This window comes from Anas acuta, chromosome 3 (genome assembly GCF_963932015.1).
Source record: "Anas acuta chromosome 3, bAnaAcu1.1, whole genome shotgun sequence".
Classification (NCBI taxonomy): domain Eukaryota; kingdom Metazoa; phylum Chordata; class Aves; order Anseriformes; family Anatidae; genus Anas; species Anas acuta.
Genome location: NC_088981.1, coordinates 71,672,598 through 71,698,387, shown reverse-complemented (window position 1 = coordinate 71,698,387; position 25,790 = coordinate 71,672,598). Strand labels below are relative to the sequence as shown.

The 25,790-nt window shown below is 48.9% G+C and overlaps 1 protein-coding gene across 2 annotated transcripts in view; it reads left to right on the top strand.

The window, feature by feature from the left end:
• SOBP (sine oculis binding protein homolog) overlaps window positions 1-25,790 on the top strand; it is a 94,517-nt gene that overhangs the window by 60,374 nt on the left and 8,353 nt on the right. For both annotated transcript variants that reach the window (XM_068677771.1, XM_068677770.1), the window contains one exon: window positions 18,335-20,289. In XM_068677771.1, the coding sequence (XP_068533872.1) occupies window positions 18,335-20,287 (1,953 nt within the window). In that variant the 3' untranslated portion in view covers window positions 20,288-20,289. The remainder of the gene's footprint in view (window positions 1-18,334; window positions 20,290-25,790) is intronic.

Here is a 25,790-nt window from a genome sequence, read left to right as displayed (position 1 = left end):
TCTCCACCCTTAATTTCTCCTCGCTGCAATGCTGTGTTTTATTGCTCTGTTTTTACTTTTCGCTTTACTCCTTGCTTTCCTCATTTGCTGTGTTCACTGAAGTTATAATTTTCATATTAAGAATGTTCTCATTGAAAAACTGCTTTCTCAAAAATGATTTTAAAGGAACACCAATCTTTTTATTGGCTGGGAATTTAGACAATTAAGAAGTTAAGAAACTGTTAGCTGAAAATGCATTTTAGTAGGGTATTTTTTTTAATAATGATTGCAATAAATTTTAAGGTAAAAATGCTTGAAAAAAAAAAAAAGTTAGCTCTCCCCCCACCCAAACCTCTATAAAACTGGAAAAAAAAAAACCCACGGGTTTGTATCTCTTGGAAAGAAAACAAGTTGTGAATCGGAGCCTTGCTTTATGAAACTGGCATTCAGAGCCGATTTAAATAAAATTCAGACAGTTTTTATAGAATGCTAAAGAATAAAGATTTGCCTTGTTCCAAAAGGAAGGGAAGTGCGGTGAAATAAAATTCATCGCGTTTCCTTCTACCTAAACTGGACATAAAGTTCCCACAGTCGCCCCCCGGAGCTGGATTATTTTCCTTTTGGGGTGTGTGCGGAAGGGGCAGACGGCTCCGCAGAGGAGATGCCATGGGGCAGCCTGGGAGCCCTGCACACCTGGAGCACCAAAACCCCCAAACCAGCTCCTGGTCCTGCTCCTTGCTGCCTCAGTCGCAGGGGTTCAGTGAGAATGGGGTTTGTAAGGTCCGAGAAGATACCGTATGGGTTGGGGGAGCATCTGTGAAACCCTTAGGACCGTGCAGGGCTTCCAGGAGCGATGCCCCAGCAGGGCAGAGCAACTTCACCCGGCTACCCGAAGGCACTCCGAGGAGAGTCTGTCCACAAGGAGTGTCCCTCCTGTCATTTTCACATCTGTGACGTGTTGTGGTACGCCAGTGACATGTCTTCGCTGTGTCGCATTCAGGATGGGGGGAAAAAAAATCCCCAAATATAAATCCTGCATTTTATTACAGAAGTTAATACCAATAATTACTTAAAATTTAATGAATTTCAGTTCGCACTTAATTGCTTTTGAGTAGTTCACTTAACTTATTAAAAAGAAGCAAGGACACACTCATTTAATGAGCAGCAGAAGCCTTGGCCTAGCATCTGCCTACATTCTCTTTTCAATTAATCAATTATAGTCCAATGGTGTGTAATTACACATTAAGAAAGTTATTGGATATCTCAGCATGGCTGTCCCAGGGGGCTCATGAATACACTAATATAACACACCTGTAATGACCTGTTCTCAGATCTGCAAATTGCTCCCATTTCTCTCTCTCTCTCTCTCATCGCTAAATGAAGATGAGAGCAATTACCATTAACTTTTTGAGTCACATCTAGTCAATGAGAGAGAGAAAAAAAAAAAAAGAAAAGAGCCCTACCAGCATTCGTAATAAATCTGCCTCTTGGTGCTGGGCGGGGGTGCCGTGGGTGGGAGGAAGAGGCAAAATGCGTCTGCTCACATCCAGGAATAATTCACCCGGTGTGCTGGGGCTCGGGGCAGACTCTGGAGCTGATCCCTATGCAGAGGCTCCAAGCCCGAGCCTAGCAACTAAGCCGTGTTGCTGTTGTGCCCGGGGTTTTTTTGCGAGCTCTCGAAAGAACAAAATTTACTATGTAGTGGCACAAAGGCTGCGCCCGGGCGAGGGGCTGCGCTCGCCGCCGCTCCCTTATTAATGCATAACAAATGAAAGGCAGGAGAGGCTCCGCATCTGCATAATGAAGCCTGACAGATTCGCAATTGGCGATGGAGTCGACTGAAGGGCCCAAAAACACACCGTGGAAGCGAGCCTGTGATGGCTCCATAAGTAAAACCAGGGGTGATATCTGTCAGCGTTTTTTATCGATGTTGTCTCGCACAGCGTGATTTCACTGCGCTGCTGTGGCTCGCTCCGAGAGGCGGTGTCTGCTTCCCTGCACGAAGCGTTCTTGTTCCTGCTTTCATTTCGAGCTGGGGATCTTTCAGGTGGGTGTAGACGCAGATTAACACACGGCAGTACCTCGAGCACAGCTGTTGCTGGCACACGGGGTCCGTTTTGCTGGTAGCGATCTGAATTCAGATCATTTCGTTGCTGCACGCCTGGCACCGCGCTGGTATCAGCGACTGCAGTGAAACCTTCATCGTGCTGGAGGTTTCGTCCCTTTTTAGGATGGGGGCCTTGCTGTAGGTGTCCCACAGGGTGACACTGGTATTCAGGTGGTCAGACGTGGCTCCCAGGTGCACTGATAGCTGAGACAGGGGGTGTTTCACTCTGGTCCCCACCCGTGAGCCGTGTCTTCCCAGTCCCACAGCACCCTCTGGCTTAGGACACGCTGTGCTTCACGGCCCTACCTGTAGCAGCATCTCAGGGTTTGACAGCGGGGCCGAGCTCTCTGTTCAGGTCCCGCTGTCAGTAGATGGAAGAAGGCAAACACCTCCGGAGCATGATTTACTCCGAGCGATCAGTCACGGATCTAGGATTGGTTGCAGCACTTCTGGAGGTGCCTGCATCTGCCCATTACCCAGATAAATACTTCCCACGTGACACCGATATTTTCAGCAGCTGTAATCACCAGTTGAGTGGGGTATTTCTGCATCTGTACAACTCCGAGCTCGCACACAGAGCCACGCAGTTCAAGCTCTTGCAGGCTTCAGGTTAGGTGCCCGCTAACTTTAGGTTGAGGTATCTCCAGCTCTGGAACGAGGCTGCTGTTATTTAATTACCCGTACGTGCAATTGGAGCTGGAGATTAAAACGTTAGAAGTGCAAAGCGCTATCCATTATTTAAAGCTGTGTGGTACCCTGAGCAGCTAGCAGCAGCACCCTTGCTGTTTGCAGACAGGATCATTTATTACGGGCTGTTACCCGACATCACGGTGCAAAGCAGGCTCCCCGCTTTACCTCGAGGTGTCTAAAAACGATTTGGCGGCGCAGGCAGCGCACAGGAGCTGAAGCAGGCAGCGTAGATCCCACAAAGTGATCAAACCATGCGTGCGTACAATGTTCTCAAATTCTGCTCGATGCACAGCTTTGTTTATACTTGGGACCCAAATTAAATTCTGTGCTTGGGTTGATTTTTCTTTTTTTTTTTGATCTGTGCATGAACGATCAATTAAAAAATGTTTTAAACAGGGAAGGGAACCCAATGATGTTACAGAGCTTTAATACACAGTACAATATTCTGTTGCGCGGGGTAGTTAAATACGGGTCCTAAAAAAGCTGTCAATTGGCTCTTAGGTTGTTTAGGTTGTGCCTCTGCTGGGGAGGAGGGTGGTATTTCATTCAGCAGCACCAATTCCTTGCTATTTGTATTCCCTGCAAGAGGCTGTAACTCTTTGCACGTCACGTTCCTAATTGAGCAATAAACTCTGCATTGTACTAATACTTTTTATTATGAGGAATAAACACGCTTCTCCGAGACAGGCAGAAAAATAATTGACCACCTGTGCCCGGTCCTGAACGAGCGTTGCTGCACATGCCACTGAAATTAATGTCAAGACGGGGAAACTGGCGTTTCCTGAGAGGTTTCTGTTTTTTTTCTTTCCACTATGGATCTCACACATGTCCACAATGTACCAGGGTGGATTCCCAACCCCCAGGGGAGTCACTGCCCCTCTCTGTGCCTGTTCCAGCAGCAGCTTCCCTTCTTAAATGCATTAAATAGAGGGGCCAGGTTCTGGTTTGAGCCTGGGATGCCTTTCCATCCAAGCCTTGCCATCCCACCAAGTCATAAGGGGTGAGGGCTGCTTGAAGCTAAGATCTTAGAGAGCTAACGGGCTAAGGACAGAGGAAAGGTAAAGGCTTCTCTCGTCGGCTCTTCTCCACTTGCTGTTAATAAACCTCAGCGCAGTCAGCAGGTATTTGGGAGGCAGCAGGCAGCAGTGCCCCAGATGTGCACGCACAGCTGGATGGCTCTGCCCGCCCACTGTCGCAGGGACAGGCTTTGTGCAGGCTCTGGAAAACATCCCCAGCTTCCTCGTGTGCACATTTCGGTTCTTCTCCGAGTGACTGCAGGAGGCTGAGCTGCGCAAATGTTTTTTCTCCCCAGAGGGTTTGCGCGGTGCATTGCCACCGGGCGCTGCACTGTCATCCTCCTCAGCCACCGTGCCCAGCTCATTTAATGAGGGATACATCGCTGATGTGTTTGCACAGGCCAGCAGCCCAGCTTTTTGTCTCTTTTTTATTTTTTTCCTCCAGCCACAAACCGGGGCTGAAAGCTGAGGCCTGGGTGAGTGCCCGCTGCCCAAAGGTTGCCCCAGATCAGCAGAGAAGGGAGATAACTGGAGGGCCTGGCTGGCTGCATGGCCCCCACATAAAGGGAAGAGAAGAGGAACCCAGGGAGAGAGGGAAAAAAGGGCACGGGCTTGTGGTGAGGACAGGGAAGTGACTTCAGGTCGCTGTGATGCCGTGCGGGTGCTGGATGCCTCCCCGAGCGCGGTGTCCCCAGGAGGGGGAGGAAAACCCAACGGGGAGGGAGGGGAGGGGAGCAAACACCTCCTGCAGATGTGGCATCCGAAAAGCTCCCCAGCCAGCACGACTATTTTTAGCCAAAGTGCAAGCAGTGATAGATGCCACGGGGCTGCTGTCACTAAAATTCGTATTTAAACAAGTCAGCTTTGCAGATTGAAACAAGCAAGCGCTGTCTCTCTGCTCGCTTGCCTGTGCAGAAGCCATCAGCTTTGCTCCTTAGCTCCTGCAGCTTCTCTCCTGCTTGCCGGGGCCTTGTGTCACCTCTGCCTTACACCAGCATTGAATTTGGCCAATTATCTTACCTAGGTGTCTCGTAGCTATCGAGGTCTTGAAAAGGTCAGCGGCAGAACGCGGCTGGGCAGCAGCCTTTTTGAAGCCGTCGGCCTGGAAGCTTCGCTTCTAGCATCATTAGAAAATAATTGCCTGTGAACGTCCAGGGATTTGAATCTACATGTGGAAGCTCTGGAAAGGAGGGCAGGAGGGTTTCAAACGTTATTGAAACAGCTGCTGCCAGCACCGCTGAGCACGGCTGCTGCCTCTCACCTGCCCCGCTGCCAGCATCTCGGCCCGTTTCTCCGGCCAAGTCCCCTCAGCTCTCTTTGTCTCTGCCCCGTGCTCGTGCGAGGGAGATATTTGCCCTTCTGAGGCTGATACGGAGTCGTGACGATAAATTTCTCCCCCTTGCTTTGCCCTCATCTCACCCCTTTTGCCCATGCCACTGCTGGCTGGGGTTGGATGCCTGCAGGACAAAGCCAGGACCTGTGAGAGTGCCGTCCCTGCCGAGCCGTGCTGATAGCACTTTATTTCTCAGATACCCTCCTTCCGAACCCCGGCGTCATTTAATTATTGTAATGTTGCAAATTGAGGTGCCCACACACCAATTCAATCTAGCTGTAATTATTCTGCGCGCGGTGCCAATGAGGCACGCACCGAAAGCGAGCGGCGCGCTTGTGAGCCGGCAGCTGATTTATGACGGGTCGCCTCACCCCCCTCCGCCCGCACCGCCTGAGCCGGGGGCAGAGAAACCAGCCCTTTGTGTGTGCGCAGCCCACAGAAACATTTCTTCTTAAAATCCAGTGGGGAGGAGGCTCGAGGTATTGCCTCCATCTCCGGGAGGGGAGACAGGCGAGGTGTGGCACGTGTTGGCCCAGACAACCGAGATCTGCGGGCTTGCGTTTCAGCAGCTAGGGGCACGTTGTCTTCCCCCCACGTAATTACCACGGATTTTGATCTGTAGGTATCTCCTTTTCTCAATCCTGGTCAGTCAGCCTTGCTTTTTGGGATGGGAGGCACCGTGTCCTGTCTTGCTGTGCGGCTCGGTGCCCTCCTGCTCTCCCCGCCTGGGCAGGGCCCTTCCTCTAACACCGCGCCGCTCATTATCCCCGGCATTTCCAGGCTAATTGATAGGACATTTGGTTGATTTGCATAAGCCAGCCAGCACACAGAAGATGTCTCCACAATAAAGGAGGATGCCAAAATCAGGATTTATGTGAAAACATGAATTCTGGGGGTGGGGAGGAGAGGCATTTTTAAGAAGCACTGATCTCTAAACCAACACCTCTGATAGAAGTCCCACAACCCTGTCTATGAGGCTCCCATATAATTGTCCACACTGGAGCTCGGGAGCAAACGGGAGAGTCATCATTATGGGACCCGGTGGCTGTCCTTGATTTATGCATTACTGTTTTGTTGTGTTTTTTTTTTTTTTTGTTTTTTTTTAATAACTACAAAACAAGAGCACTGGGAGAAGTGTTTTAGTGCACCCTGCGAGGTGCCGGTGTGGGATTGCCACGGAGCAGAATGGTGACTGGCTTTCCTGCGATGATTTCCAGCACCGGGCTGCTTCACCTCCAGGTGCAGATGGTTTTTCCCCCTTCGTTGCAAAGACCGCCAGGGATTTGAAAGCGAAGCCGGTTTCTTGACTCTATCCCTAATACGTCTTCTGCCATTACGAGGCCTCTGAAGAGCACATTAAGTCCATATTTACCCCTGTGCAATCTAATTAACTTCCAGAATAACTGTGCAGGTGTAACTGAGATCTCAGTTTGAAGGCAGCTTTGCTCCATTTATTATAATTGAAGGAACTGTTTGGCCAGCAGCATTTCTATTAGGCGTAATTCTGTTTGAGACGGAAATAACTCCGTTGTGCTTTCGGACCGAGTCTGCAGGAATGCCAGCTAGAATTGCCTAAGTGAATGCACATCTATCTGCTTACTTATAAATAGGAGCCAACACGAGCTGGAAATCACGTGCGCGATAAGCGTGTAATCCTGGTGCCGTTGCTGCAGAGCCATCTCCCAGGGCAGAGCTGGGGTTTTGGGAGCCCGTTTTCGGTGCCTCGTTGTGCCAAAGGCCTGAAGTAAACAGAGGGAAATAACATAGGAAGAGAAGCACTCTAGGTAAAGGTTTGTACCTTACGTCCCCTTAGCCTGAATGTCATGGGTATATTCAATAGGAACAACACACATATATATATATTTTACTCTTTTCTAACTCAAATCACTTCTTGCTATTCTAAGGCGTTTGTTAGAAGCACATTTTGTCCTCTGGGGATTTGCAGCTTCTCTTGGTGTTGTGATTACTTGTGAATAACTGCTAGAAAGCCCCTTGCACGCGTGTCTGTGATGTGCTGCATCGAGCCGAATTGGATTATGACTGATCCCACGTATCTGCAGCTACTGTATAGAAGAGGAAACATTTGTGGTGCTGTCAGACAAGCAAATCTTCCTTCTGCAACTTGACGCAAATTTGTTATGTGTACAGCTTCATGAAGTTCAATAGATGTAAATACAGATTAATTATTTAAAAAGGAATAGGAAGGAATGAGCTCCCAAACATGTCGTGCTTAATTATTTAAACCCTATAATGGAATTTCAGCCCTCGTGCATACCTCGGCTCTCTCGTTGTGCTTGGACAAGTGCCTGAGGTTAACTGGCATGTCCCCACCTCCCAGCCGTCTCCCTTCCTATATGGCAGGGTGATAAATGTGCAGGGTGAATGCGAACAGCAGCCGATATTCCCAGTCACGTCTGCTGGTAAATACGCTGCACTAAACTCTGTCTTCCTTTCCCCCATTAGTGTGTTGCATCCTGCAACGAGCATTTCACTTATAGCAAGGTGTGTGCGAGGGTGCAGGTGTGCACACACACTGCAGAGGACCAAATCCTAAAGTCTGGGCTTGGGCACAGCCCCTGGTGATGGTGTTGCACTTTGTTCATGTGGTGGTGGTGGTTTGAGGGCCACCCTGTGATGCTCTAAGCACTTGCAGGAAATCCTGATCCCCGTTTCAAACACCTCATGCTCCGAGAAGGCGAGCCGGGTAAGGGGAAGCCTTCTCCCCATTTTAAGAGGAGCATTAAAGATACAGAGTGAAGGAAAAGAACATACGAGCCTGTTAACTTGCTCCTTCTGTAATCAGTGGAGAGAAAGAGCCTGCCAGGACCGATTCAGAGGTTCCTCATTACGTGCCTACAGCCTGCCCCAGAGCTGGGCAGTCAAAGGCAATGCCTCAAATTGGGCCATCCAGATGATTTCACTCCCTACCCTTCCCCCTGTGCAAAGTTACTCAGGGATTTTCTGTTTTCTGTCGGAGGGGCTGCTGTGGTGCAACACGAGGGGCATCAGTGGAAGAGGGCTGGGAAGCTTTCACACACAGTACTTCACTGTGTGTTCGGCTCTAGGCTGCAGTTTCAGGCCTGCGTAACTCCTCGTTTGTTAGTTTTAAGACTAAAATCCTGGAAAACAGTGGTTTAAGATAGCTCGTGGCCATAATAGTCATGGTAAAACCCTCCTACCAGCGACAGAGTAACCATTCTATATCTCTTTTTCTTTTTCCCTCTCCTCTCCTCTCCTCTCCTCTCCTCTCCTCTCCTCTCCTCTCCTCTCCTCTCCTCTCCTCTCCTCTCCTCTCCTCTCCTCTCCTCTCCTCTCCTCTCCTCTCCTCTCCTCTCCTCTCCTCTCCTCTCCTCTCCTCTCCTCTCCTCTCCTCTCCTCTCCTCTCCTCTCCTCTCCTCTCCTCTCCTCTCCTCTCCTCTCCTCTCCTCTCCTCTCCTCTCCTCTCCTCTCCTCTCCTCTCCTCTCCTCTCCTCTCCTCTCCTCTCCTCTCCTCTCCTCTCCTCTCCTCTCCTCTCCTCTCCTCTCCTCTCCTCTCCTCTCCCTCCCAATCTGGAGGACATACATGCTGTTGCTTTCCCCACCTTTTCTTTTTCCTGCCCCTAATTTCAGCCATACCTGCTCCACGTGGCAGTGCCTAGAAGCGAGTCTAGCAGTCTCTCAGTGGGAGCCTCTCTGAGCCTGTGACTTCGTGCTCAGAGAAGGGGAAGGGGCAATGGGACTGCACCAGTGGGCTCTGGGTTTCAGCCAGGATCCGAGCTTCAGAGCAGGAGGAGCTGGAGGGATGCAGGATCTGTGTGCGAGGCAGAGTGATTGCACGTGCTTGGCTTCATCTTCTCCAGACCCCGACTGCAGGGGAAGCAGGAAAATGAGTTCCACTCTCCATGCCCAATCTGCACGGATGGGACACGTCCCGGCCCCGCTCTGAAACCGATGTGAGAAACTTTCCCTTGATCCAGGCGCGTTTTGGATCTGGCCCAGGGTTGCTCTAATCAGATGTGGTTTCCAGAGAGGAGGCTGCTCTTCAAGCTGGGGTGCGGGCTGGTGCGTACCATCACCAACCAGTAATTCCCCACGTGTGAATCACAAGCAGTCAAATCTGGAACAGTTTTGACTCCCTTCAAAGCCTCGTAGACCGGCAAAGCTCCTCTTGGAAAGTTTTGATCTTTTTTTTCTCATCCATTTTTACTAACGCTCAAGTCAATCTTTCCCTAATCAAGTCAATCTTTCCCTAACGCTATTTTTCCAAGTTGGCAGCTGATGTAGTCCCTCAAGGATTTTATATGGTTGGGAAAGGTGAGGAAAAGTGTGCAGGGGTTCTGCCCCAGGTAGGTGGTGAGAGTTCTGCTACAGCCTACACTGTGGTAATGTAAATTTTGTAGCACATGGAGCAAGTGGTGCTGGCCTCTAGATGTTATTGCATGACAAAGATTACCATGTAATAAAGTCTGAAGATCCCTGACCTAGATAGACAGGTGGAAAATATATATATATACTCCACGTATGTATATTTGAAGGTATATATGTAGTGCAAAGCACCCAGAGACTTCTATTCTGTAAGCCTCTTGCTTGTCCAGGCATAAATCAGAAGAAACAACACTGTGAGGGTTACAGCACACTGAAATGGCAGAGGTGAGAGGAAGAATTAGACCTAAAACTCTTCATTGCAGGTAAATAAAGACTTCTCGAGGTTTCAGATGGCATTCCTACTTGCTATTCCTCAGACTAATGATATTTCAAATCTGGATTACAGTAATATTTTCTGGGCCCAGTAGTGTTACATTTAAGTCTGAGTGATTTAATGGGCGTTCAGTGGTGATTTCAGTCCAGGTGAAGTGGTACTGGCCTCCAGCAACGCCTTAGGCAAAAGCATCATGTGTTAGCAAAAAACATTAACCTGCCCCTCAAACCTCCTCATTATTACATTTATAGTCCTGTCAACCATCTTATGAGCCACTGGAAACATAATGGAGGGGGTTTTATTGTTATTTTTATATTCTCTTGAATATTAAAAGGAAAATATATTGGAGAAAAAATACATATAAGATATTACTAGGTATAAATTCTAGACAGATGAGCCACATGGGTTATTTTCCGTCTCACAATGTTACTTTGCTATATGACCAGAATAAAGTTTTGTTCAGAAAAAATAGGGTGAACATGTTTATTCGGGCACTGAATAAGAAAGTGAATTAATTAGAAAATATAAATCTTCATCTGGCTTCTGAAGATGTCTGCAGACGTGGTAGCGGGAGGTTGTTAAGAGTGAAGATTTTGGTCATTTTCTAAGGGAGACACAAGGTTAGCAAAGCGCCCCTCTCCTCTTTTGCCTTCAAGTTTCCTGTGCTTAACAGCACCTGTGGTTCTCAAAGCAATTTGCTGGAAGCATTTGCAGTGTTCGTGGCTCGCAGTTGCCCTTCCTTTCTGTGGTTGCTGGGGCTTCTTGCGGGGAGTGCTGGAAAGCGTGCAGGCTCCATTATTTCCTCCTTTTTTTGCTGGCTGACATCTGCCCTGCAGAAAAAACCTGCAGTGGTGTTCGGCTGTGTCCTGCAGCCCCTGAGTGAGAGCGTGGGGCTCCAGGGCTGGAGAGGAAAGGCATTTCCACTCTCTGAGAGAGAGGGAGATGGGGATGTCCTACTGCAACCTCCAAAGAGGTGGCAGGCATGAGACACTGTGAAGGAGCACTTACAGGCCCCTAAAGTGTTTTTTCCAGCCACTGGCTTTGTTTTCTTTCTTTTGGTTTCCTGAGCATTCAGCGCCGACAGTCCTTGTCCTCTCCTCAAGGTGTTCACAGCACTTCTCACTGCTCCTGCTTTGCAGGGCTCTTTGCAGCAGTTTGAGGAGGCGCTTTCCTGTCACCTTTAGGAAGAAGCAAAGCTCTCGCCGTGGCATGAGCAGCTCAAGGACCACAGAAAAGGAAAATCACCTTCTTTCCCTTCTTTCATCTTCTGCAGCCTATTAATTGCATTCAGGGCTTATGGCACTGCTGGCGTGATGGCCATAGCCATCAGTAGTGAAACAGCAGTGTGGATGTGCTGCAATCAGCTCCTCTATAGCATGCATGTAAAAACCCCACATTACAGATTTTGATCTTTAAACGCTATTCTTGTCCCATTCTGTGTTATTTCAGACAGGAAGGCTTCTGGGGAGAAGAACTTCCCTCTTGGCAAATCCCCCTTCACACTACATCCATTTTCCCTGAAGTTTTGCCCACCAGGCTGTGGGCTTCACCACTGCTTTCAGATCCAGAGTTCTTCCTGCGGTTTCAAAGCCTCAGACTGAAGCTGGAAACACAGAGCTCAGCTGTTTATAGGCAAAATCAAATATGTAGCCACTCTGATGAAACGAGAACCAACCTGGATTTCCAACGGGCATTAGCATAACTTAGACTCATTGCTTTTGGCCAGAAGCACTAAAAAGCCCTTCAAAACAAAGGAGCGCAAGTGAAAAGACTGTGTTTTAAATAACACAGGTGACAACCGCAATGATTCAAAGATGAAATCAGTTTATCATTAGCCATTAATTACCAAATCGCTCTATTTTCTCCTTATGCTTCACGTAGCTTAGAGTTTTGCATAATTAGAGTGAAAAATGGAGACGGGGTAGGTCTTGCATTTAAATGACAGAAATTCAATATTCGCTCCTCAAAAAGCTGCAGTAAAGGATTTCAGGTAGAGAAGTTGAGGGGGGTTACATCACCAAAAGGAAAAACAAGCGAGCAGAAAAGGCTGAAAAAACTTGAAATTTGTTGCAGGACGGTTTTAAGTTGCAGGCGACTGCAGTGTTCTGTTTTGTAAACTGTTTTTGCACAAAGCTACAAACATTGTAAAAATCTGTTTCCATTCACACCTAGCATTGCTACGAGCTGTATTATAACCACATTCACAGTTAGTGCCTGCCTCAGGGTTCCTTCGCAGCAGGTTTCAGCTGGAATGACTTTTTTTTTTATTTATTTTTTTATAATAATCATTCCATTCAAGTGGAACAATTGTAATGAAAAATTATCATGAGGCATCTTGGGCAGCAAAACCCCGACACAATAAACACGCCGAATGCTGTGCAATAAGCACGCTGCAAATGGTGATCGAGCCTGGATAACTGCTTAGAGCCACCGTGCTGGATGCCACCTATTATTTGAGAGTTGGTGGCGAAAGAGCATTAATTCTCAGTAATGGTGGCTGAGGCATGAATTTTGGTTACAGCTGGCTTGAAAGTAGATGCTGTGAGCTGCTCCTGCCTCTGGGTGCAGTCTGTGGCCCTCCCTGGGGGCCAGCACATGGTGCTGGACATGCTGAGCTCTGCGTCCCCTCCCCAGACACTATGTTTTTCTCAGGAGGAAGCCCTCCTGAGGAAGCCCTGTGGAAAAAAATAAAAAAGCACAACAGCATTATGAAAAGAAAAAAAAAAAAAAAAAAGCCTTTCAGTTATGAATCTGAATTCCGCTGTGCTGATTATTGCTAACCTCTCGAAGGAGTTTGTCTTTTGCTGTTGTCTCTGGGTGGAGCACACCCACCTCCTCCTCCTCACTCTGACCCTGCACATCTGAGCAGAGCGCGGCTGTGTCCTGCTGGAGATCTCCACGTGCTCGGTTTCCCAGACGGCACAGCAGGGTGCCTAGCTTCTGCTTCTTAATATTCATCTTCTTTCAGAGTCAGAAAATGCTAAAAGGGAGCTCGGGCGCCTTGGAGCTGAGGCAAACACAGCTGAGGGTGCCCTCCTGCCCTCCCTCTGAGGGAATATCTCCGTGGGGCAGCCCCCAGGAGGTGCATGGGGTGGGGATGAAGTGTTGGGACAGACCTCTGGGTGGCTGCTGCTGCTTGCTGGAGTTGGTCCAACCCAGAGTTTCTCCCTGCTCACAGGTGTTGAACGCATGAGTGCTCAAGATAAGGCTCTTGGCCCAAAGCTTCTTCTCCATGCTTGGTCATGCAACAGGCTGCAGAGATGGAGCTCTGCACAGGATTTAGCACCCCGGGTGGGATCTGTGAGGGGATTTGCTTAGAGATGACTATTGCCTTTTGGGTGGCTTGCTCTGAAGAGAAGCTTTGGTGGTGGAGAAAGGGAGCAAGGCTGGGAGGCAGCAGGAAGCCACATTGCCCAACAAGCTGGGGGGGCTGGTGAGGGTAGCTGAAGGAGGTTTTATACTCCTTCACCCTTCAAAGACAGCTAGGCACTTGGTGCTTCAGGACATGCCGGTCTGCTTTCTTTCCTTTAAACACACAGAGATTTTCCCCAGTGTCCTGCTGGTGGTGCTTCGCAGCCTTGCCCTGCTGAAACTGGGTGGCAAGGCACTGTGGTGTCCGTGCCACAGCCTGGGTGATATGGGCACAGGGGAGTGAGGCTGAGTTGTGTGGGAGTGCTGGTGGATATCCCAAGTGGATATTTGCTAGAAACCTCTCTGAGCATTTCAAGCCATTTCCTACTATCTAGACTGCTGCCGCATCCAGCCTTTGGCAGGCGTCAAAAACCTGACAGCCTGTGCTGCAAATATGTTTTAGCACACGTATTTCTTAATGAAATAGCGTCAGATACGAGATTATCATTCAGAGGCTGTTGGTGGATGGCACTAATGGATGAACTTTGCACCCGCATGTGACAGCTGCTTACAGCATTAATTACCCCGCGCCTGAAGGCCTAGGCCCAGCCCCGTGCAGCGCCACAGGGCGTCCATGTTGTGCCCGCGGGGTCGCCTCACGGCCAAGTCTCTGACAAAATAAAGATACGGATGCCAACGGGAACGGCTTTCATCCCCTCTTTGTGCTGGAGCAGTGTGAGCGTCACAGGATCCCTCGGTGTTCCCGTATCGGGCGCGAGTCGTGTTTCTGCTGATGCGGTGTCTTCCGAGCAGCCCCGCGGTGTAGGTTTGCCGGGCGTTTCGCAGGCAAGCGGATGAATGGTATCAAGTCATTGAGCTTATAAGTAGCGCACTGGCAAGCCGCCACCAAAATATAAATACATTAAACGTACTGAAGGAAATGTTCATTCTGTTGTTTAGCGCTGGACATGCCCCAGTGAGGTGAATTCAATCTTCCTGAGGGTTGTTGTGTTACGGCTGAGTGAGATAGGCACTTATCTCGTTACCGATCTTCCTGTCACTCAGTTTTTGTGCTTTGGCGCTTGTGGTGAGCCGTGGGCTTGCCCCAGAGCAGTGCTCTGAGTATTTGCCAAGGGAGATGGAGGTACTGTGGGGGTCTGGCATCGCCTTGCAAGGCCGGAGCCTTCGTCTCTGGCAGCTTCACGGCCCTATGTCCCTTGTCAGTCACAGTGCTAAGGGTCACACCTCCTTTTGGGTAGAAACATACAAAATCGTTGCCTTTGTTAGGAAATGGCTGAAACTCGTCATCATAGCACGTATTTTCTCAGTCCCTTCAGAAATGCCCCAGCCTCGTGCCTGCTCCTACAGAGGCCAGTGGCCAAACTCTAGCTGGCCATAGTGTGAGCAGGATCCGGCGTTAAGCTCAGAGCTGGCTGACTGTGATAACGAGGGGTCTGGTCATCGCTTTCATGGGCGCTGGGGCAGACCTGATGGCCGTGATCCTTCAGCACCAACTCTCCTGGCCAGCCTATGGTATCCGGGGAGCTGCTCCCACATGGAAGCAGAGCCAAATCCCATGTGGCATTTGCAGCCCCTCTGTGCCAGCTCAGTTCCCCTCTTATTGCACGGTGAAGGGGAAAGGTAAGGCAGGAAAAAGGAAGCGAAAGGAACAGATGAACAGAGAGGCTTTGAGCTGCTTATGAAGAGTAATGATGCTCGGTACGGAATGCAAGTACTTAAAAAATAAGACATTTGCCGCGTATTTTATAGATAAAATGTTATTGTATTGAACTGAAGGATATATATGTTTCACCTATCACATCTGAACTAATCAGTGTAGGCTTTTAGAAGCAGCCTGTAATTACTCTGAGCACGTCATTAGTTAGATGTAAAATGAATGATATTACTCCATTTTATTACCTCTAGTGATATAGCCATTTGTATCATAAATTCATTGACCTCATCTTAAATGATCAATCCTGTAAGACAGACTTGATTCATTAATTCTTAAGTGACATTTTTTCTCCTCCAGTAATTTCCTCCTCATGGCAGGGACTGTTTTTCTGTGTTTTAGTGTGGTATCCTAAGGTGTCCTATTGCCTGCATGAGACATGCACATTTTATACTCGTATCTTAAGTAATCTGCATAGACTGATTGCTCACATAACTAGACACAAAAGTAACGAAACATATAGATGCAGCAAATAGACATTTCTCACCAATTTTAACCCCAACACTTTGGGATGTTGCATAAAATCAATGAGATAATGATATTTGGCCCAGCCAGGATGTGCAGAGGACCAGAATTACTGCCTTTAATTTCTGTGGCTTTAATTAATTTTATCTAGTGATAAAATATACAGAAAGGTCTGTGATCAATATGTGAGGGAGGCAGGCAGACTTCAGGGCTTCTTGTACCGCAGTGAATTATTGAAAACAGGAGAAATCAGTAGAGAATTTCTAAGCAGGATTTCGAAATATTTTACCCAGGAAGAGAAAATATTTGTTTAGCTTCCAGTGACATAGGAGCCCACTTGAGATAAACAAATCAATACAGCAATAAAACATGAAAGTATTTCTGTGAATTTTTCAACTGATAACTAATAAAATTAAATGATTAGAAAATAATCCACAAGTGATTTTTTTTTTTTTTGCTTTTCCTTTTGTTTTATTTTTTTCTTTCAGGCTGCTTAATTAAAGTCACCGAGGGGCTCTTCCTAGAAAGATATGGGGGCTGTTTCTACTCTTTCCTATTCATTGGTGCTTCTTTAGCACCGGGCATAAAATTTCAGAGCAGGTTTGCTTCCTTTGCCTGTATGGAAGGGCAAGCCTTGGCCTCACCATCCTGTGACTGCCCCCGCCTCCGGGACCGCTCACTTGGTGTCTCCCCTGCAAACAGACACTGCTCTGATGGGCGCTGGGCTGGGGTGGGCTTCATCCTGCCACAGCCTGCCCATGGAGACCCCCTGCTTTTTTACTCATCCCATGCAGTAAGAGCCTGCCCTGCAGAAGCAGTGCAGTGGTTTACATCCCAATACCGTGCGTGCAAAATAGATAGTGTTTTGTTACTGCAGTAGTGAGCTTTGGAGCAAAAATTTCTGTAAGGTAAATCCAGCAGGGTTACTAAGATGAACGGCACCTTATTAATTCACGGCATAGACTCACAAATTCCCCTTTTGTCTGCTTGGGAAGGCTGTGGCAAGCCAGAAAATTTCAGGAGGTCAATTATAAGGTGTTTCCATCAGCTCATCCAGGGATGGGGCGGTGTTGATTCGCCGGGCGGGTGGCAAAATCCGTCGCCCTGCCAAATACCCGGGATGGTTCAGTGCCCACGGCCACGTCTTTGCGGCGAGGGGTTGCAAAGCCCCCGTGCTGGCTGCGCCAGCATTGATCCCTGCTGCGGGAGCCGAGGGAGAGCTGGCGCCTCGCAAAACCCCCGTAAAACCTGGGCAGACTTTTAGCAGGCTACGTTGTATGGAGCAGCCACCACACCGGGTAACCCAAAGGTTGCGCAGGCAAAATCAGCGGTCTAATAGCCTGTCGGGGGGTGTGCGTGCGTGCGTGCGTACATATATATTAAAGATATATTGCTGAAAACTCAAAAATGTCACCACTGTTTATATTAAAGGAAAGCTGAGAGTTAAATGAGATGGGTAATCAGATGCCCGACATATGTTGTTTTGAATTGTTTATATGGCCGATCATTATTAAAATTAATTATCCTTTTAATGCAGTCTTTTCACAATCGTATTCCTTTTTTTTTTTTTTTTCTTTCCCTACAAAAGATAGTCATTTCAACACAAGCTAATCTTGGCTGTTTGGAAAAGGCAGAGCAAACAATGCCGTGATGTATTCTGACATGGTCATGGGCTCAGTGTGCTGATAGAGAGCACCACAAATCTCTGTCAGTGGAGTATTTTGAGAGCTAATGTAAATGACAAAAATGGTTTTCTGTGTGTGTGCGTAAAATTCTGTCAAAAAAGTAAGGCACTGAAAAATCTGACATCTGTTTATCTGTTTATAGCTATGGCAAGATTACTCATATTAATTCTTGTTTAAAATGCCATATGAAGGAAAGGCATTTGTGCAAACAAGAGTCATATTTGAATTGTAGATCATGTCTTCACCATCTGTGAGAGCTGTTGGTGTTGCAAAATTAATGTGTTAATGAAATCACAATAATTTCTCTGAAGTAATGGATTCTGAAGCCTAGAATGACTATTTTTTGAACTTTGGTGTCTAGTGGTTTACAACTGGGAAAACCTTTCACGGCTTAATTAGTTCTGCAGCCTTACTTTAAAAAATAAAATAAAAGAAAATAAAATAAAAAATTGGCTGTGCCTTTACCACACCAATAGTGATACAGAAAAGGATTAAATGGAAAGGAGAGAAACATAAAAAAAATAAAAAGTAAAGCCCGCAATGCAAACTTTTTGCTGTAGTATTTGAAAAGTTGCAAAATAGGCCCTTGCTTGCCAGGAAGTTTTACTCAAAGTGCCTGGTATACAAAAGTGGGCAAACAGCTCCGAAAATAATTCCAGCTTGCCGAAACATCACAAATTGGGGTTATTTGAACCTTACACAAATTTCCTGCCTGTTTCCAAGTTACTCTTGGAATAACGGGCAAGAAATGAACGGGTGACTGATACTTCTGCTTAGTGATGCCATTTTAAAACTCTGCACCTTTTCCAAGTCGCTGTTTAATTCTGTTAATACAGTACAACACAATACAAAATATCAGAGTGTGCAGAAATGATTTGCTTGCATTTCCAGCAACTTTCAGAGCCCTTTCCCAGTTATCGCACTCACCATGTAATATTGCATCAGAGCAGGTAAAGGTGTGCTTAGATTACCCCCGAGGAGCAATCACAGACATATTCAGATGGATTTTGTGTACATACATATGTATGCTGTAACAGTTTATGCCAGCTGAGGCGTCTCCTCTGTGGTATAGCTATAATATATATAATGAACTGTATATGGTAGGATTGAGACCATGGTAGCATTCAATTCCCCAATATTTTTTGGGGGAAAAAAAATAGTTTTCGGAAATGTAACTATTATTTTTCTGCTAGAAAAACAATGTCGTTAGAAAACAACTGAAAAAATGACTTTAAAAATAACACTATGAAGAGAAGATTGCTTTTCTTGCCTGATCTGATTTTATTACTGTGTTGTAGGTATGTGACTGGTGTAAGCACATAAGACACACAAAAGAGTATCTGGATTTTGGGGACGGGGAAAGAAGGCTTCAGTTCTGCAGTGCAAAATGTCTCAATCAGTACAAAATGGACATTTTCTACAAAGAGACACAGGCCAACCTTCCAGCTGGACTGTGCAGTACATTACATCCTCCAGTCGAAAATAAAGCAGAAGGCACTGGGGTACAGCTGCTGACTCCAGATTCTTGGAATATACCGCTAGCAGATGCTCGGAGAAAAGCCCCATCCCCGGCGTCTGCAGCTGGCCAAATTCAAGGTCCTGGACCATCAGCGTCTACCACTGCCTCTCCGTCTGACACTGCCAACTGCTCTGTCACTAAAATCCCCACGCCAGTTCCCAAACCTATTCCCATCAGTGAGAACCCAAACCTTCCCCCGGTCTCTGTCCAGCCCCCTGCTAGCATTGTGCCTCCCATCGGTGTCCCGCCTCGCAGCCCTCCCATGGTGATGACAAACCGTGGGCCGGTCCCTCTGCCCATATTCATGGAGCAGCAGATCATGCAGCAAATCCGGCCGCCCTTCATCCGCGGGCCCCCTCACCACGCCTCAAATCCCAACAGCCCTCTGTCGAATCCCATGATCCCGGGCATCGGTCCGCCGCCGGGCGGGCCCCGAAATATGGGCCCCACCTCCAGCCCCATGCACAGGCCGATGCTCTCCCCTCACATCCACCCCCCTACAACCCCCACCATGCCCGGGAACCCGCCGGGCTTGCTGCCGCCCCCTCCTCCTGGAGCTCCCCTGCCCAGCCTCCCCTTTCCCCCCGTCAGCATGATGCCAAATGGTCCCATGCCCATGCCGCAGATGATGAACTTCGGGCTGCCATCCCTCGCCCCGCTGGTGCCACCCCCGACTCTACTAGTGCCATACCCCGTCATCGTCCCGTTGCCCGTCCCCATCCCCATCCCCATCCCCATCCCTCACATCAACGACTCCAAACCCCCCAATGGTTTCTCCAGCAACGGCGAGAGCTTCATCCCCAGCACCTCCAGCGAGACGCCGGGGGCGAAGCCAGCCAACAGCTCCTCGTCCCCCCGCGAGTCGAAGCAAGGATCGTCCAAATCCTCCGACTCCTCGCCGAGCTGCTCGGGCCAGTCCCTAAACCAAGCCCAAGTGCTGCAGGAGCACGGTAAAAATGAAGTGGTTGACTTGACGGTCAGACCGAGTAGCCCCGTGAACAGTAAATTCGGTTTCCCCAGCGTGCTGCAGGGCCCGCAGGACGGTGTGATAGACCTGACGGTCGGCCACCGCTCGCGGCTGCACAACGTGATCCACCGGGCTTTGCACGCCCAGGTGAAAGCCGAGCGCGAGCCCAGCAGCGTCGTCAACCTGGCTTTCGGGGGCTCGGACAAAAGGAACTGCAGCGACTGCAGGGACAACTGCAGCCCGGTGGACTCCAAACCGCTGCCGTGCGGCGAGGCGGCTCACTGCTGCCCCGGCCCCTTGGCCTCCGGCACGCCGGGCCTGGAAGCCGGAGCGGCGGTGTGCAACGTCATTGTCAACGGCACCAAGAGCACCGAGGGCTCCAAGAACACGGAGCCGCCCCCGGAGCCCAAAAAAACACAGCCCCCGGAGGAGCTGGCGGTGAGCGAGCTGGAGTCGGTGAAGGAGAACAACTGCGCCTCGAACTGCCACCTCGATGGGGACGCCAGCAAGAAGAGTGGGGAGGAGCCCCTGGCCGGGGGAGACAAGCAGGACCCGAACCTCAACAACCCGGCGGACGAGGACCACGCGTACGCTTTGCGGATGCTGCCCAAGGCAGGCTGCGTGATCCAGCCTGTGCCAAAACCAGCAGAAAAGACTGCCATCGCGCCGTGCATTATGTCCGCGCCACTTCTCAGCACAGGGCCAGAGGAGCTGGAGCCACCGCTGAAAAGGAGGTGCCTCCGAATTCGAAATCAGAATAAGTAAAGGTTTGTGTGACCCGCTGCCGCCTGCTGTGTGAGTACAATGGGTGTTTCCAGGTTGGAGGCCGAGCCCGTGCGGATGTGGCCTTTGTGAAAGATGCAGGTTTATCAGCACTCTCAGAAAACCCGTGGTATTTATGCTTTGATCCTGTTCTTTGTGCATTTGTACTCCGTAGCGCTCCATCCATCAGCAGCCTCCTCGCGTTGCTGCTCACAGGACGTTTTGTGGCGCTGCTGGCTGTGTGTGGCGTGTGTCAAAGGCGGTGGTTTTCTGCCTAGGCTATGGCTTAGGTCCGGGCCATTAATCTGCTGACTTATTCCAGCTGAGTTGCGCAGCAGCTCAAGCCTTCATGATGATGATTGAAATTGCCCTGCGGCGCGGCGTAGAGCAGGACGCCCCAGCTGCTTACCGCTAGCTTGGATCCAGTTGACTTACCAAATGGTCATCGCCAACCATCTCGCTTTGGTCTGCCTCCAGACCATGCCCTGGCTTCCAGCCGGGCTGTTCTCTCTCCGGGGGCGAGTCCCCTTCCTCGAGCTTCCCTGCTTTCGGTGTCAGAGCTTCAGGGCTGCCTGCTGCCGGACCTGCCCCATGTGGCTCTGTTCCCTTACCCGAGGTGCTTGTCTTCGGCAAGCCTGCCCCTTTAGAAAAGCAGTTGAGGTTTCCCTCAGCCCCTTGGAGGGGGACAAATCCACCAACACGTGTGGCTTAACCAAGGGCGATGCCCCAGAGGCAGACCCTCATTTCCAGCCCGCTGAGTCCCCCTGCTACACCAGCACCTTCATAAACTTGTGAGTTCAGCACGTGTCTGTTGCTTCAGACCTGTGAGCAAGAAACAAATGTGGCTGCGTTTGTTTCGATTCATGAGCACGGAGAGCTTCTTTCAGGGAAAGGGAAAATGGTGGGTGTTGCAAGAAATCTGTTCGGCAGCAAAATACTGACGTGGGGCCGGATGTGGCTTGGTGAGGCGCCAGGTTTCATTACAATCCGTGCAATATTCTGTAGCCTCCAGCCGATCCCTGTCCCTGGTAGCACAAACAGCGGCTGCAGCAGTGCAATATGAACGCTGCCGTGAGCAGCGTGGCGCCTCCAGCCGTAGGCTGTGCGTGCGGTGGGAGCTGGGATGCTGCAGTATCTCCCCGCTCCATCGGCGCAGACTAATTGCAGCATCAAAGGTACTGCAGTGTAGCCGGGGCTCCCTTTTTATTTGTTACCGTCGCGTTCCCTGTGCTGGCTGCAGTGCCGGAAACGTTGCCCCTTTGATCAGGCACAGCATTTATTTACTTTCTTCGGTGGAACAGAACCATTATTCTTTGCTGCAGGCATGTGCTGACACATTTAAAAGACACGTTTGTAAGAACAGAGGATGTCTGTAACTTTCTTGGACTAATAACCAACATATACAATAACTCAGACGTCGAATGAATATTTAAGGCCTTTACACTCGCTTAGGTGCTGATGGTAGGGATTTTCCTAAGCCCCTCCAGGTACAGATGGACTATATGCCCGTCTATTCTAGTATTTGGCTATTTCAGCAGCAAGACCTTTTTAGCAAACCCCAGCGTGCCACCTCTGGAGCTTGAAAAATTGTCTCTGCGTAAACGTACGTGAGCTTTTACCTAGGGGTAGTGATTTGATCTGGTGAGAAGCCCACTGCTTGCCTGCATCCCTTTTATTTAATTTTAGGACAGCCATGGTTAACACGTCCTTTCCCTTGCTCGGGTTCCCTATAGCTGTGTTTTTTTTCAAGCTGACGCTAACAGACTTGCACATTTGCATGCTGCCTCTGTAGTTGAGGCCGGCTGCTTCTTAGCGTGCACTGCCTGCCATGTGCCCGCTGCTTGCCTGGACCACCCAGGCTGCAGTAATGCCACCTCGCTGAGGTCCTGGTCCCGGGAGGGTTTTATCGTCATCCAGAGCCAGAGTCTTTAAACCGAGAGCGAGCTCTGGCTTCACTGAGTTGTGTTTTTTTGCCTGTTGACACAATTATACATGACATCGGGGATGGCATTTGACAGAGAGAGTGGGTAAACTGAACAGACTGCAATGAAAAGACAAGAGGGATGCTTTATCACCGAGGTTATTGTCCTCGGCTCGCTGTAGTCTCTAAATGTCAATAACTGCCACTTTGGTTATCCTCAGGAATAACCATTTTCCCATTCACTGACTTTTACATATTCCTTTGTCTCAGTGTAAGGATCGTCTTACAGGAGACTCCTCAGTTTGCCAGGCAAGATCCATCTGACCCCATATAGACATCGGTAAGGAAGGCGCAGCTGAGCTAATTGTCTGAACTCCCTTTAAAACCAGCCTAGAGAAGCAGGCGCTTCAGAGACAGCTGAGCTCATCCTGAGTCGACAACGGAGACAGCCGAGATGAATTGTGCCCTAGGAGCGCCTGTTCCTCTCTGCTGTGAAGGAAACCGAGGGCTGCTGGCACAGACCTCCATGCCCCCATAGGCACTGGAAGCTGAGAGAGCCAAGGCCCAGCCTAGGTGTCCGTCAGCGATACAGCTGCGGGCAACATCCCTCACCAGGCCCCCAACCTGACAGAAATGCTAATAAAACACACAGAGGGTAGGCTCTGCGCTACTCATTGTGCTGATTCGGGGCCCTGGAGTTGTGCTTTGTACTGGCCGTGCTGAGCCGGGAGAAGAAAATGTCCGGAGAGTTTTCTTCTCTCCCGCTCCCCATCCCCCAGCTGGAAAGTCTGAACACATTGCCATAATGCGCAGCTTTTCCTGGATTTTATTTCCTGTCAAATTGTATGAAATGAAGGAAATTAGCCAAATATTTTTACGCTAGAGTTCTGGACAGACAGATTGAATTCGTGTAATGGCAACATGGACTCTCTAAAAAGGAATCAATGCAAGCATGACCCTTTTGGGCAAGTCGCCAAACTCCAGATTATTTAATGTACCAATTACTTGATTATTGGAAGTGCTAATCAGCAACATAATCCTCGATGTTAAAGTTTAGTCTCTCCATCAGGATGTGGACTGTCAAGCTGTTGTAGTTTGATGCAATTCAAAGAACCAGCAAAAGATGTCCCGGTGCCAAAGTCCTACTATGATAAAGCAATGAAGCAAGGAAGGCTGATCTGTTGGGTGCAGTTTTTTTAAATTTGAGCACCAAGGGTTTCTCAAATTAGTGTTCGTGTCGCCTATCCATGTGCTCTGTGTCCAGGCAGGATCAGTTTTAACCCCATAGTTTTGGTGGAGGGCAAGGTTTCTTTTGGACTCGATGATCTTGAGGTCTCTTCCAACATAGAAATTCTGTGATTCAGTGATTCTGTGATTCTTAAGCAAATAGCTGAAAATGCTAAGGACTGCTTGGCTTTAACATAATAGTTATGGTAAAATGGAAAATTAAATGGCACAGGCTAAACTCAAAACTAGCTTCTGTGTGTGTGTGTGTGTGTTGACTAGTCCTGTGTTGGGGGCAGAGGGGTAAGGAAAGGAAGGAATTTTCCTGCTTGTGTAAGCACAATTTCTCCCAAAAGTAATAGAAATAGTAGGAGCATGGCCACCTACCGAGCCAACCCATATGTCCTGGGGTCAGCATCTGCTGAGTTATAGGCCCAAACTTCCAGCTGTCTAGTCCATACATTGTAGTTGTAAAAATGTACAACGAGCAGAATGCTCCAGTTTAGGGCAGAAGTAATATATATCCCACTGTGAACTCCCCTACCCATAATGGTCCAGCACAAGATTTCCTGCTCTGGTCAGGATTCCTGAGGCAAGGGCCATAGCTATTAACCTCCCTTTCTGCCTTAAGAGTTTTTATAGCTCCCCAGTCACTGTAGCATCTATCTACCAGCATCACACCCTGCCCTCGTTGCTGACCAGAACAGAATTTGACCCTAAAGGTATGCTTGAAAACAGATTTTATATATTTACACACATTTTTGTGCCAGTCATCTTTGTTGACACACCACTATGGGCCAGAGCCTTAGCTAATTTTAACTGGATGTAGTTCCGCTGATGCTAAACTAATTAAAATCAACAGAGTAATCGGACTCATACGCTTAACACCTACTCTTCTGGTTCAGAAGTTTTCCTTCACCTGGCATCTTAGAAGCCTACAGAATTTTTCCATTTATTCTACGGGGGAAAGGAGAGACTGTTAATACCACAAAGCCTTAAACACATTTGCTTGGAACTGCAGCTTTGCCCTTGAGAGCTGCCTGGCTCTAGCAGGGTGAGCTTAGGTTTCAAAATTGCCTGGGTAGCTTCTCAGATATATTAAATCAGAAAAGGGTTTCCCAGAAAAAAAAAAAAAAAGAAAAAAAAAAAAAGGAAAAAAAGGCTTCTCAAAATGTTGAAGTATAAAATGACATGCTTGCAGAGCAGCTCTCAGCTCCCACATCTTGCTGACGGGGTGTGGGAGCGCTGACTTCCGTCTCAGTGGCAGTAAATAGCAGGCTTGTGGTACGGTGCTGTGGATCGCTGTGCATGCCTTGAAATCAAAGGAACAAGTGCTGATTTCTGATGGGTTTCTCCTGCTTTTCCATCAAACCTCCCAGGGTGAATATTTTAAATGTGAAATCTGATTCTTGATCCCGGTTTAGAAAATAGCCACACCTGGTCTGATTCACAAGGCGGTGAACGTTTAGGGCTCTTGGCAAATACAACACGGGGCCAGATCTTCAGCCAGCAGAGAAATGCCATAGCTCAATTAACAGACCCACAGGAGTGCAGAGGGCTCCTGGAGGCTGCAGCCGACCTGGTAGCTGCCAGGATCTGGGGCCATTGACTTTAGAGGTCACTGCAGTGCTTGCTTATTAGCATTGTCTTGTGACATGACAGCTGTTTGAACTGAATTAAGCAACTCATCCATGCCATTCTCTAAGTTGGTAAACATTACTATTGAAACAAGGAGACATTCATAATTGTCTGTCAGGCTTTAAAGACTGCCCAGGCACTTTAATACATATAAGCATAGAACAGAATCACAGAATATTCCCAGTTGGAAGGGACCCACAAGGATCACTGAGTCCAACCCCTGGCTCCACACAGGACCACCCAAAAACCAGCCCATGTGTCTGAGAGTGCTGTCCAAACTGCCCCGGGGAGCCTGTCCCAGCGCCCGAGCACCTCTGGGTGCAGACCCTTTCCCTAACCCCCAGCCTGACCCTCCCCTGTCCCAGCTCCATGCCATCCCCTCGGGTCCTGTCGCTGTCCCCAGAGAGCAGAGCTCAGCGCCTGCCCCTCCGCTCCCCTCGTGAGGGAGCTGCAGGCCGCCATGAGGCCTCCCCTCAGCCTGCTCTGCTTGGGGCTGAGCACACCAAGGCACCTCAGCCGCTCTTCATAGGTCTTCCCCTCCAGGTTCTTCACCACTTTGTAGCCCTCCTTTGGACACTCTCAGAGAGTTTTATGTCCTTCTTATACTGTAGTGCCCAAAACAGCACACACACTTAAGGTGAGGCCGCACCAGCACAGAGCAGAGCAAGACCATCCCGTCCCTCAACCAGGTAGCAGTGCTGTACCAGGGTGTGGGTGGCCCTC